Source organism: Pygocentrus nattereri, chromosome 16, assembly GCF_015220715.1.
Source record: "Pygocentrus nattereri isolate fPygNat1 chromosome 16, fPygNat1.pri, whole genome shotgun sequence".
Classification (NCBI taxonomy): Eukaryota; Metazoa; Chordata; class Actinopteri; order Characiformes; family Serrasalmidae; genus Pygocentrus; species Pygocentrus nattereri.
The window spans coordinates 35,244,499-35,257,205 of NC_051226.1; the positions used below are offsets into that span (position 1 = coordinate 35,244,499).

Here is a 12,707-nt window from a genome sequence, read left to right on the forward strand (position 1 = left end):
CCTAAAGGGAGCAGCCGAAAGAAGAAGAAGACTGTTTTCCTTTTGATGACCTCCATGTAGATGGTGTTTGTCCAACTCTGAACAGTGGACCAGTGCATCACTGTTGCTGTGCCAGCCAAGTCTTAAAATAGGTAATGGCAGTGATGTAGGGGTTTTGCTATTTACATGTGAAGTAAAGAATGTTGCCACTGTAAGGGCAAAACCTCATATTTCCCAAAAGATTTTGGAGAAGGAAAACATTGTTAACTTAGAATGGACCACTTCTATTTACTCATTCATTGCTAAATGTTGACAAAATGGAAAGAGTAACTGGTGATTTGCAATCATGAAAATATAATACGTGACACCTGATCATTGTAATGTCATGGTAATTTGGTTTTAAAATCGTATGTATATAATCAAAAGCTCCCTGGACAAAATATGTTGTTACCTTGCGTATTTAAGGTGAATAAAATCTCTTCACTTTCAGGCAATAATTGCTCCCTGATGTCCTGAAGGTCCTTCACAACTAATTTCTGAAAGAACTTAGGAAAGCAATTTGTATTTACAAGCTGAGAAACACGCCAGTGGTCCATCAGTTTCTTCTTTTGGCTGCAATTCTGACAAGAATTTCCTCTAGACTTTTCCACTGCTGGTTGACCTGTATGACTGTGTACTTCAATACACCTGCAAATTCAGGTACTTTGTTCAAACTGAGGCCTTTGGCCCGAATGCAATCACTCCTTAACATCTGCTTTGTGACCCATTTTCCACACATCAGACAAGACATTCACTGCCCTGTACCACCTTTTCTCAATCTATGAATCCCGTTGCACACCCCGCAGGTATTTATAGACCAATCACCATCTGCAGGAGCCTGATGTTACTACCACCTTAAACATGCAAGGTGACAATTTTTTTGGTCTGGGATGCTTATGACAAAAACTGAAAAATTCATGATTACAATATGCTGGGATGGTTGACTGAAAGTTATTAAGTGCATTCCAATCACCCTCTAGGTTCCCTGCAAAGTGTACTGAACATGGTATTCAGACATTTTAAAACTCCAAACAATAAGGAGTGAAAAAGTTCCAGTGGAAGGGAACTTCAAACTGCACAGGGAGTAGTGAAGAGAGGGTTATCACTTCACAGGAAGCTGTAGGAAAGTGTGCCCATCAGTCATTGCAGGTCTCTTGAAGTTATGTGTTTGATTATGACGCTGTAGGAAGTTCTGAATGAAGACATTTTTCAACTGCAGTTGCCTTAACCAATATTCCCTACTCAGGTACACAGGGAATATAACAGTACTGCTTAGAGACCCTTTGGAACGAATGCAGCTATTCATAGTATTCATTTACATCATTAAGAAGACCACATCGCCAATTTGGAATGCAAGTGTATATAAACCAAGCAAAGTAGACCAGAATGACCACTAAAATAATTTAAAGACTTGTAGCTGCTTTATATGCATCTCTGGAAAACATTACAAGGAGAGGATTAGTTAGATTGGTGGACTGGATCTATATAACCTGCATATCTCCAGAGTTCAGAACATTCCAGTGTGTGATATATTATAAAAACTAATAAAAGTGGCTACCAACGCGGCCAAAGCTCTCAAATAATAAACCCATACATACACATTAAGCTCAAGTCAGCTTCTTATTCGCCAGCTTCTCATTTTACATATTTTTTATTCCACCTAAATTGGTGCTGTAGTGAAACTATGTAGATTGGACCGTGAAAATAATCAGGAAAACTGTTTAGATTTTAGCTTTTGTTGGTCATCACTACAACCACCAATCAAATAAAATCAAGTCAGTACACCCGAATACTCTGGTTAATGTGCTTTCAAGGTTTAAAAAAGGTATAAAAAGGTGTTTTGCTGATCAGTGCTGGATCAGTGATGGCTTCGTTATCTCATTAAAAACAGCCACAGCTTGAAGTTGCCATCCACTGGAATACTTTTAATTGTCCTCTTTCAGCAGTCCGACAGTCCATTAATAGCAAATGCAATTATTTATTAAGCATTTGTGCACTTTACCATATTACATATGGCATGAAATTTTTGTAAATGATGGCCTCTCGTAACTTATTGCTCTATTCATATTATTCCATCAGGTCTTTAAAAACACCCTGCCGCCATCTTGGCAGGCAACCGTAACTCTGTGCTTTCACAGAGCTCGTCTCCTCACTGCTGCTGCAGCTATAAGCCTGCAGGTGAATGATGGCCAAGCAGAATACCACCTTGCACCACCTTGCACTTCCACTCACTGGCCACTTTATTAGAAACAGCTTATACTTCCACTCACTGGCCACTTTATTAGAAACCCCTTATACTTTCACTCAATGGCCATTTTACTAGAAACACCTTTTACTTCCACTTGCTGGCCACTTTATTAGAAACACCCACCTTGTACTTCCACTAACTAGAGTTTAGAACATTCCGGTGCATGAGATTGTACAAAAACTAATAAAAGTGGCAACCAAAACTATGAAATAATAAACTCAAGCAGAAGTTCTTCTTATTTGAATTTTCCGTTCCACCTTAAATGGTGCCGCAATTACATGTGCCTTATATGTAGAACTGATTTCTGTTTAATGAGCAGCCATCGAACAGCTTGGCAGAACTATAATCGGCCACTGGACCTGTTGCACTGTTGAACGCAACTCGCTGGTTGATCTAATGCTGCACACCAAACCACGCACTTCTGCACGTCACCTGCTACACCAATGAGTGCACTTCTGATGGTATGTGCACTATTTTCTGCATACTATTCAATGTGCTAGGGTGCAGTTTGGAGTAGCACAGCAGAAACGCCAGCTGTTTAGATTTCAGCTTTCATTTGTCTTCATTACAGCAAATACACCTTATATAAAATGAAACATCATATAAAAAATGTCACCTAAATATAAAACTTTCAATATGCCTAAAAAATGGATTTTAAACAGAGTTCCAAAAAAAGTGTTTTACTGTCCTTACTAGACCAGTTATCTCATAAAAACCTACAAATGCACTCTGCCTATGGTAGATTATTGCTTATCTGAGTTAAACAGGTTCTTTAATTGGTGTATAAGAGCAGAACTGGCAATTACTGGTGCTTTATAAAATACAGAACCTGGTACTGCATGGTTTGACTGAATAAATGAATGAATGTGTTGACTATTTATAGTGATTTCTTCGTCTTGGAAACCATTTCCCTCCCAAAGGCAATCACATCAGCCAATAGCAGCATGTACAGTAGTGCCACCCTTTTGAATCACACGCCAGCTGTGCCAGTCTGTGCCAGCCTTCCTAATACTGGTGCATCCCAGTAGGATTGCTGGCTCACAAAAGCGTCATTTGTTTTATCCTTCAGCACACAGTCGCTCAGTAAACACTAATTATAGCCATAAATACCGTGGATGGGCTTTTACCAATCGACTGCTTTCAGCTGAGTGCCTGGAATTTAATAAAACATTAAAGGCCTACATTTCTGTTTGGGGTACTCAGTGGTGAAAACACTATACAAATGCAGTGAATCTTTCAGGAGAAATGCAGCAGCCGATAATGGCGGCAGTTTGTTTGATCATTTTGGACAACTTGTTTATTGTTTGAAAAGAAACACCTACCTTGTACTTTTACACACTGGCCACTTTATTAGTAAACAATCTGTTTACTAATTTATTATAAACAATCGCCTTGTGCTTGGTGTAGTGTAGTGGGTAACACCTTTGCCTTTCTATGCTGTAGACTGGGGTTCAATCCCCTGCCTGGGTAAGCACCTTCCACTATCCCAATAAGAGTCCTTGGGCAAGACTCCTAACACCACCTTCGCCTACCTGTGTAAAACAATCAAATTGTAAGTCGCTCTGGATAAGAGCGTCAGCCAAATGCCGTAAATGTAAATGTGCTTCCATTAATTGGCCACTGTATTAGAAACACCTACCTTGTTCTTTTACTCCCTGGCCACTTTATTAGAAACACCTACCTTGTTCTTTTACTCCCTGGCCACTTTATTAGAAACATCCACCTTGTGCTTCCATTAAGTGGCCCCTTTATTAGAAACACCCACTTTGTGCTTCCACTCACTGGCCACTTTATTGGAAATACCCACCCTGTGTTTCCATTAAGTGGCCACTTTATTAGAAACACCCACCTTTTGCTTCCACTTACTGGCCACTTTATTAGAAACACCCACCTTGTGCTTCCATTAAGTGGCCACTTTATTAGAAACACCCACCTTGCGCTTCCACTCACTGGCCACTTTATTAGAAACACCCACCTTGTGCTTCCATTAAGTGGCCACTTTATTAGAAACACCCACCTTGCGCTTCCACTCACTGGCCACTTTATTAGAAACACCCCCCTATCACAGTAACAAATGAGAAATAGATCAAAGAAAGCCAATGACTACATAACAACTACCAGTAATGGTAACGTGACACTGTTACATTACTGAACAAAATCTGTCCTGATGGCATGCGACATGTCAAGTAGCAGAGTTCAAGCAAAGTAGTACAGAAAGAGTTTTGGAACAGTTATGAAGTGCTTATAAGCGTTGCTGTTTCTATTCTGAGACCTGTGCGGACACAAACACAAAGTCTTGCTCCATCTCACGCACATATACACACACAAACAAGCGTTCAAAGCATATAATCCTATATTTATGAAACAGCAATACAACTAGGGCAGAGAGCTCTGCTGTGTTCCCCTGCGAGCTTCGCGTCTTCTTCAAAGCACACCCAGCACACCCGAGAACAATAAACAAGCCAGAAATAACTGACAGCCTACATAATGTGTGCGATAATTAAAACCTGCTCGATCACACGCGCGCTGGTCAAAGACACACAGAGAATTGTTTCCAAAACAAGTGTAGCTGTCAACGACATGCAAATAAAGCAAAGGCTTAAGACATCACCCTCATCAAATACCATCATTATTGAATTCACTCCTTGCGTGGGTCTAATAGTGAGCCAAATATTGTCATAGTTCATTAGCTTTCCGCAAACGCCACGACTTGGAACAGTTCCAGATCTGTCTGAAAAAGCCCTTTGACTTGTAAATGTAATTACGTGCCAACAAGACGCGTCTTTAGCTCTTTAACTTGTGTCAAGTCGCTTGGATGCTGCTGATCTGAAGTGGGTTGTTTGTGTGTTGGGGCGCTCGGTCTACTCCGAAGCGTACTGGCTCTGCTCAGAGAGGGAGGCTTTTTCAAGTGTCTTAAGTCTCATCTACTCATTTTTATGGTTTTGTTTTACCTATGATCTGCAGTTTTTGCGACGTTTTACTCCGAACTGGCAGAGAAAGGATGCTGTTGGTCTTTTCTGGTGAGAGATTGTTGTGAACCTTTATTCGTTTGTTATTGTTTGGACTACATTTGATCTGCCAATGTACCCATCACACTCACGTTCCTCTCCCTCAAGTGACTGATCCTCCCCTGCTCCGAGTCTCAAACAATACCCCCTGCAAATAGCTAATTTAAGGTTTTTGTGCCAGTTGCCTGTCCCTGGGGTACCAGTGACTGCCACAAGAGAAAGCGGGGTGCCTGAACCCTCCGTGAGAGGAGGTGAGAGGAGGATGTCAGCTGCCAAAAACAGCAGGATGGTGACGACAGCAGTGAGCGGCATGGGGACAATGCATGAGTCCCGAGCCCTGCCTCCTGGACACCTCCTCCGGTCCCACAGGGAGGCCTTCCCATGTGCCTCTCATTCAATCCCAGCAATGGGGAGGTGCAGTAACAAACTTTCTTACCCTCTAGGCATTAAGATTAAGAGACCCTCATTAGTCCCACAATGGGGAAATTTCACCTCTGCATTTAACCCTTCCATGAAGTGAAACACCACATATTGAGCAGTGGGCAGCCCTATTCACAATGCCTGGGGAGCAGGTGGGGGTTAGGCCTTGCTCAAAGGCACCTCAGGCTGTACTGTCAGCTCTGGGGATTGAACCAGCGACCTTCTGGTCACAGGACCGTTTCCCTAACCTCCAGTCCATGACTGCCCTATATGTTGGTAGCATGGGCACCTTTAAAAAAGCAGAAAGGTAAAATAGAGGGAGGAGTTGGACGAACAGCAGCAACATCAAATTGACAAGCTGATGGGTTTCGAAGGTTTATTGCACTGCTGTTCGTAGTGTAGCTAGATGTTAGCTTGGTGTTACGTTAGCTACCCCAACATCAAGTCCCACAGTGTTTACCCGCAGTTGTACTTCACAGTGGTGATGCACAATAAGGCAGTCGAGAAAGTTCTGACTCATAATGGGAGCTTGTGTGACCTCATTTTCAGAAGCATGGTCCATCAGTTAGCCACACGCTCACAAACCATGGTTCCTCAAGGATTCTTTACTAAAGAACATGGCTCTAGACAAAACCACGAACACTCAAAGACCCCTTTCCATGATTAAAGGTTTTTTTTGCATCATGACAGGGTTCGTCAGACTGATGGAGAGTGGCCTGTAGAACCTTTTTGAAAAGAGTTCTATATAGCACCATAAAGGGTTCCTCTATTGTAACAAGCCTGTCATACAACAGAAGAGCCCTTTTTGGTATTATGTAGAACTCTTTTCAAAAGGTGCTATATAGAACCATCCACAGCATGTTCTCCATTGATCTGAATGCAAATGCAAAGAACCTTTTATTTATGCAAAGGGTTCTTTGAATGTTCATGGTTCATTGCATTGTTGTTCATTTTATAGTTTTTATTCAAGTCAAGAAGAGCAAAGTGGTCTGTTGTCCTGCAGGGAGGCTCAAACGCATAGGGCTGGACCACACCGACTGGTGGCATCGCTCCCCACTGCCACTTGCGCTGCGTTGTTTACATTGCCAGGGAGACGCCTCTGTTAAACATTTTGCATTCTGACACACCCACACGGTTCTGAGGAGCAGCTTGAAATGGAAACCAAGGCTGTTTCTCAGTATGTGTTCTTGCTCGACTTCAAGTTCCCAAGGTACATTGCAATATTCAAGAAAACAAGGAAAGAATTAAATGGCTGTGTTTACATATTAGAGCCAGGTGACACCATAGCGGGTGGACCTTTCTTCATCTTTCTCCTCAGCCTGGCTCTCCTCAGCTTAGCAATGACCTTCTCCCTCTACGTTTCTCCTACTTTTACTCAGATTGTCCCGTACCCTGCAGCTGTGATCATGTATTAATCCAGGATTGCAATCACAGTTTCTCCTGTTGTCGGGTCATTTAAACAACATTACTGCTGACGTCGTATCGTAATGCTAGTAAAATCAGCTGGGCGGTTGTGCAATTGCAAGTATGCATCACAACTCCTGCATGTGCATCATCCGTGCTTGTGTTCTTGCAAGGTAACAAGTCCCAAGAACACTAGTCCATTCTTTGCATTGGTGTTCAGGTGTTCCTAAAGTCATTCAGAGTTGTTTGGTGTGAAATGGTAAATATCTCTTTACAGTGGTGGTGATAGGAACCAGGGGACGCCATGACTACAACACATATATAGCCATTTTGTTTACTATCCTAAACCACCAGTGAACCTACATGTGCTTTCTGAGCTTAACATGGAATGTTGATTGTAAAATAATGAAAATAAGATCTCTTTGGGGACTATTTTGCCTCGCAACATCTTTCATGTGTGGTATCTGAAGTTCCATTTGGTATGTTTAAGTTAGGGGCCCCTGATCCAAAGGTCACAAAAACAACCAACCTATATAAAGCGGGTGGTTGTGGTTGTTGTACAGAGGGAATTCATATTGGCTGCAAAGCCTCTCTCAGGCAATCCATGGTGCCTGATTTGATGCTGGTCTTCTTTGTAATAAACCTCTTTATGTACAAGTAAGATGGTGCCAGCAGAGATTCCTTCATCATCTTCACATCATCGCTATTTGATAAACAACACATATACCCCTCCACCACAAATGTATAGAGCCCTGCTGGTTACATCCTATATAAATAGAAATAATATGTGGCCACGCTGTGTTCACAAATGGGTACAAGAGCCTACTGCATGGCCACAACTTAGCAAGGCATGGGAATGAGGCCTTAGTAAGGCTTCGGAACGAGATCATGCCTTGTTAAGCTGTGGTCAGGGCTTAATTCTCTCATTCCCACACCTTACTAAATCGTGACCACGCAGTAGGAGCTTGTCCCAATGCCTTACGAAGTTGTGGCCATGACTTAATTATCTTATTCCCATGCCATACTAAGTAGTGGCCATGCATGATGTTAATAGGGCTCCATATGAATGTGCTAAAAATATGTTGCTGTTGTAGGAAGAAACCTTGTATCTCTGAAAAAAAGAAGGAAAAACCTACTTTACTTTTAATGCAAGTAAATGGAATCAGAATTTTAGGTCTTTTAGTCCATTCATTTAGTCCATTCACCATGAAATTTACATAAAATGTGAAGGACTACGTGTATTTTCAAATAAATAACACATTTCAAAGAACCGGATGTCTAAAATGGAGATACAAGGTTTTCTGCCGACAACAGCGATATGTTCTAGGCAAAAACTTTCTCTCAAATCTATCATACAATAATGTGTCAGACATCATGCAATACGTTCACAAACGTTTTTGTAATAACTTCATCTGAGGGAGCTTTTAGAACCATTAAACTTCTGAAAATGAGCTCTAGTTCAGACATTTCATCGATTCTTGTTCTTCTTCTACTGAATTTTCCTTTGTTCGGGAGATTATTTTGCAGAGGTAATGGACTTGTCTGCTGACCCCCTGCTGAGGATTTGCGTCTGTTTTGGAAAGGTCCAATAAAGTCGCATCCGACCTCCACTCATTTTCCACAGAAAAGTGCTGCAGTAACCTCAAAGGTCTAGTTTGGCTTTCATGCTTCTCCACTCTAATGAGTTTTTATGGTACAGCCACAGTTTCACAATGGTGCACGTTTCAGTGATTTTAGACTGCGCAGGAAATGTTCAATTTAATAAAGTCGATGAGATCACATTCAGATAATCACTTTCAAACCGCACTGCTGTGAGTGTTCAAACGGTTCTCCCATCATCCCATCCTGGGTCTCCGACGGAAAATCACAGTTAGGCTGAGATGATGAGAGGCACTATGCTGTTGTTTTCTTCTGATGCCAATGCTGTGTTCCTGAGGTGGTGCTTAGTTTTGAGGCAGCGCTACCTTGGACATCATGCACTGCTTGGATTTTTTGCCTTGAAGTTCAAATTCAATATTGAGGTAGTTTCCTGCTGACCTTTCAAGGCCGATCAATGAAATACAACATTGAATGTAATGTGGCAAGAATTCTCGTTTGGGAGGTCAGATCATGCCTTCAACATGGCGGTGGTAGTATGAGGGAAGACTGATGGTGAGAACTCTGAGAACTTGGACTGGAGTTCCGGGGAGGTTTTGCTTGTAGCTAGAAGGCCAGATCCCCTCATAGCTGCAGTAGGACTGATGCAGGACTGAGGAACAGTGAGCAGATGGAGTGGCGGTGGGGATTTCCAACACTTTGTCATGAAAATGGAAGGTGAGGGTATAAATTTATAGGGCGTTAGATTGGAAGAAGGAGGGGTTTCAGGCATGCTCCTCCCCTCAAACTTCAGATAGAAGATAACTACATTTGTTTTCTTTCTTGAGGACCTCAGACTTGTTCTTGTCCAACCTTCTCCAAAGGAGAGCTGTTTTTGCTTTAAGGGTTTTAATTGAACTCTGCTACATAACATTGAGATAACCATGTCAGACATGCATTTGTAGTGTACAGACTTAAAAATGATGGTTCTTCAAGGTAACAAAAATGGTCCTATAAAGAACCACTTCAAGAACCCATGGCATGATTAATAGGTTCTTCTGTTGTTATAATGTCAAGCTTGGAACAGTAGAAGAACCTTTTGGGTGCTATATAGAACCCTTTTCAAAAAGGTTCTATATAGAACCATCTTCAGCACATTCTTTTCCATGAAATTTTCATGATGTAAAATCATGCAAAGTGTTGTTTAAGTGTTCTTGGTTCTATACAGAGCTATTGTGTTTACTCAAAACCCCTTAAAGAACCATCTTTTACAAATATGTACTCTAGTTAGTTGTAACAACATCAAACACTGATATACAGTTGAATGCAAATGTTTGAATGCCCCCAGTCAAATAATATGCCTTGTGAAAATCAGTGAGCATATCCTTTACAGAGATCAATCACAAATATTTTCCCTGCCTGTTGTTCTGCACAATTTCAATTTATTTGCTATGTTTAACAAAGAGAGAAAAAAAAAACTAAAACATAAAATGTGCAATGGCCTAGCAAGACCTTAGTCACCACATGGAATAGCACAGCAATTGCCTAGCAATGCTTTAGCAACCACCTGGGATTCTATAGCAATGGCCTTAGCAACCACATGGGATTCTATAGCAATGGCCCAGCAATGCCTTAGCAACCACCTGGGATAGCATAGCAATGGCCTAGCAACAAATTAGTAACCACCTGGGATTCTGTAGCAATAGCCTAGCAACAACTTAGCAAGCACTTGGAATTCTATAGCAATGGCCTAAAAATACCATAGTAACTACCTGGGATTCTATAAGAATGGCCCAGCAATGCCTTAGCAACCACCTGGGATAGCATAGCAATGGCCTAGCAACAAATTAGTAACCACTTGGGATTCTATAGCAATAGCCTAGCAACAACTTAGCAAGCACTTGGAATTCTATAGCAATGGCCTAAAAATACCATAGTAACTACCTGGGATTCTATAACAATGGCCCAGCAATGCCTTAGCAACCACCTGGGATAGCATAGCAATGGCCTAGCAATGACTTAGCAATGCCTTAGAAGCCACCTGAAATTCTATAGCAAAGGCCTAGCATTGCCTTACCAACCACCTGGAATTCTATAGCAGAGGCCTAGCAATGCCTTAGCAAGCACCTGGAATTCTATAGTAAAGGCCTAGCATTGCCATACCAACCACCTGGAATTCTATAGCAAAGGCCTAGCAATGCCTTAGCAAGCACTTGGGATTTTATAGCAATGGTCTAGAAACACCTTAGCCACCACCTGGGATTGCATAGCAATGGCCTAGCAACACATTAGTAACCACCTGGGATTCTATAGCAATAGCCTAGCAACAATTTAGCAAGCACTTGGAATTTTGGAATTCTATAGCAATGGCCTAAAAATACCATAGTAACTACCTGGGATTCTGTAACAATGGCCCAGCAATGCCTTAGCAACCACCTGGGATAGCATAGCAATGGCCTAGCAATGCCTTAGCAGCCACCTGGAATTCTATAGCAAAGGCCTAGCATTGCCTTAGCAGCCACCTGGAATTCTATAGCAAAGTCCTAGCAATGCCTTAGCAAGCACCTGGGATTCTAAGGCAGTGGCCTAGCAACAGCGCAGTATATGTATGATTTAGTTACAGAAGACGATAACTGATTATATCTTGCACACCAACCATAAATTTACAGATGGTCATAATGTAACATTATTTTATTCAGCCTCTGTTTGATGGTTGCAAATGTTTGCAGCTGGCATGAACTGAGTTGACCATTTACTGTTGTCTCTGCTGTTGGCATAGCGACAACTGGAGCTACATGCCAGCAACTAGAATTTAACAAACTGTAAAAGGATTAATCTGTCCTCTGCTTCAGTGGTGCTAGTTAAGTTACGGACGTCCTAGCTGTATGTGAAAGCGCTCATAAATTCACAGCTCCTGAACGATTAAACTGCATTTGACCCTCCCATTTACCCAGAAGTAATCATAAGAACAGGCTGGTGATCTCTGTCTTCCCCTGCAGGTCTGAAGATCCGTGAGGTGATGATCAATGTGTCTCGGCAACAGGTGGAAGATTTCCACGGTCCTGAGGACTACTGGTGCCTGTGTGTGGCCTGGAGTCACCTGGGCACCTCCAAGAGCCGTAAGGCCACTGTCCGCATCGCATGTGAGTGTCAGGATACATCAGTCTATCTTTACATTTCAGTATAAGAAGCTATTGACTGTATACAGATATTTTAGCTTTTCCAACATTTTATTAGAAACATCTACCGTGTGTTTCCACCCACTGGCCACTTTATTAGAAACACCTACTTTCTGCTTCCACTAACTGGCCACTTTATTAGAAACAAGTACTTCCACTCACTGGCCACTTTAGGTCCACTATATAGGTGTACAGTTTCAGACTTTAGGCTGTCCTTTGCTGGACAGTTTATCAGCCCTTCTACCATTTATCATTGGTCAGTTTCTGAGCACAGGACTGCTGTTTTTTTCTTAGATCTGAGGAAGAACTTCGAGCAGGAGCCGCAGGGCCGGGAGGTGCCAATCAAAGGCATGATCGTCCTCCACTGCCGCCCACCGGAGGGGGTGCCTCCAGCGGAGGTCAGTTCACACGGTCATTCTGTAATGTTTTGAGATATTTTAAGATACTTGGCATGATGAAACAGTGGTGGGTTCATCTTCTCCAGTGGAACGTGTTTCATCCTGAGAGAGAGCGTTTGAGGAGGTGACCCACATTAAAGTCGATTTATCTATCCATCTATCTATCTGTCTGTCTGTAGGTCGATCTATCTTTTCCCACTCTTTCTCTTCTGTCTCTCTTTCCTTCTTCTATATGTATCTTTTTTTGTCTCTCTGTCTTGGGTATCTCTCCTCTCCTCTCCCTTTCTCAATATCTGTTTACCTCTCTTCTACCCCTCCCCCCCTTCACTTTAATCCAAACTCAGCAAGCTTTAGTTCATTGTGAGTGAATCAGTATCGACGCGCAACAGATTTTGAGTCTGCGATTTGAGACCCAGATGAGGATTTTTGTTCCTGGACAGAGATCAGTCCGCCGCTT

The 12,707-nt window shown here is 42.1% G+C and overlaps 1 protein-coding gene across 1 annotated transcript in view; it reads left to right on the forward strand.

The window, feature by feature from the left end:
- Positions 1 to 12,707, forward strand: part of unc5da (unc-5 netrin receptor Da) — a 326,135-nt gene that overhangs the window by 231,881 nt on the left and 81,547 nt on the right. The window contains exons 3-4 of the mRNA XM_017717166.2: positions 11,673 to 11,816; positions 12,147 to 12,250. Of these exons, the coding sequence (XP_017572655.1) occupies positions 11,673 to 11,816; positions 12,147 to 12,250 (248 nt within the window). The remainder of the gene's footprint in view (positions 1 to 11,672; positions 11,817 to 12,146; positions 12,251 to 12,707) is intronic.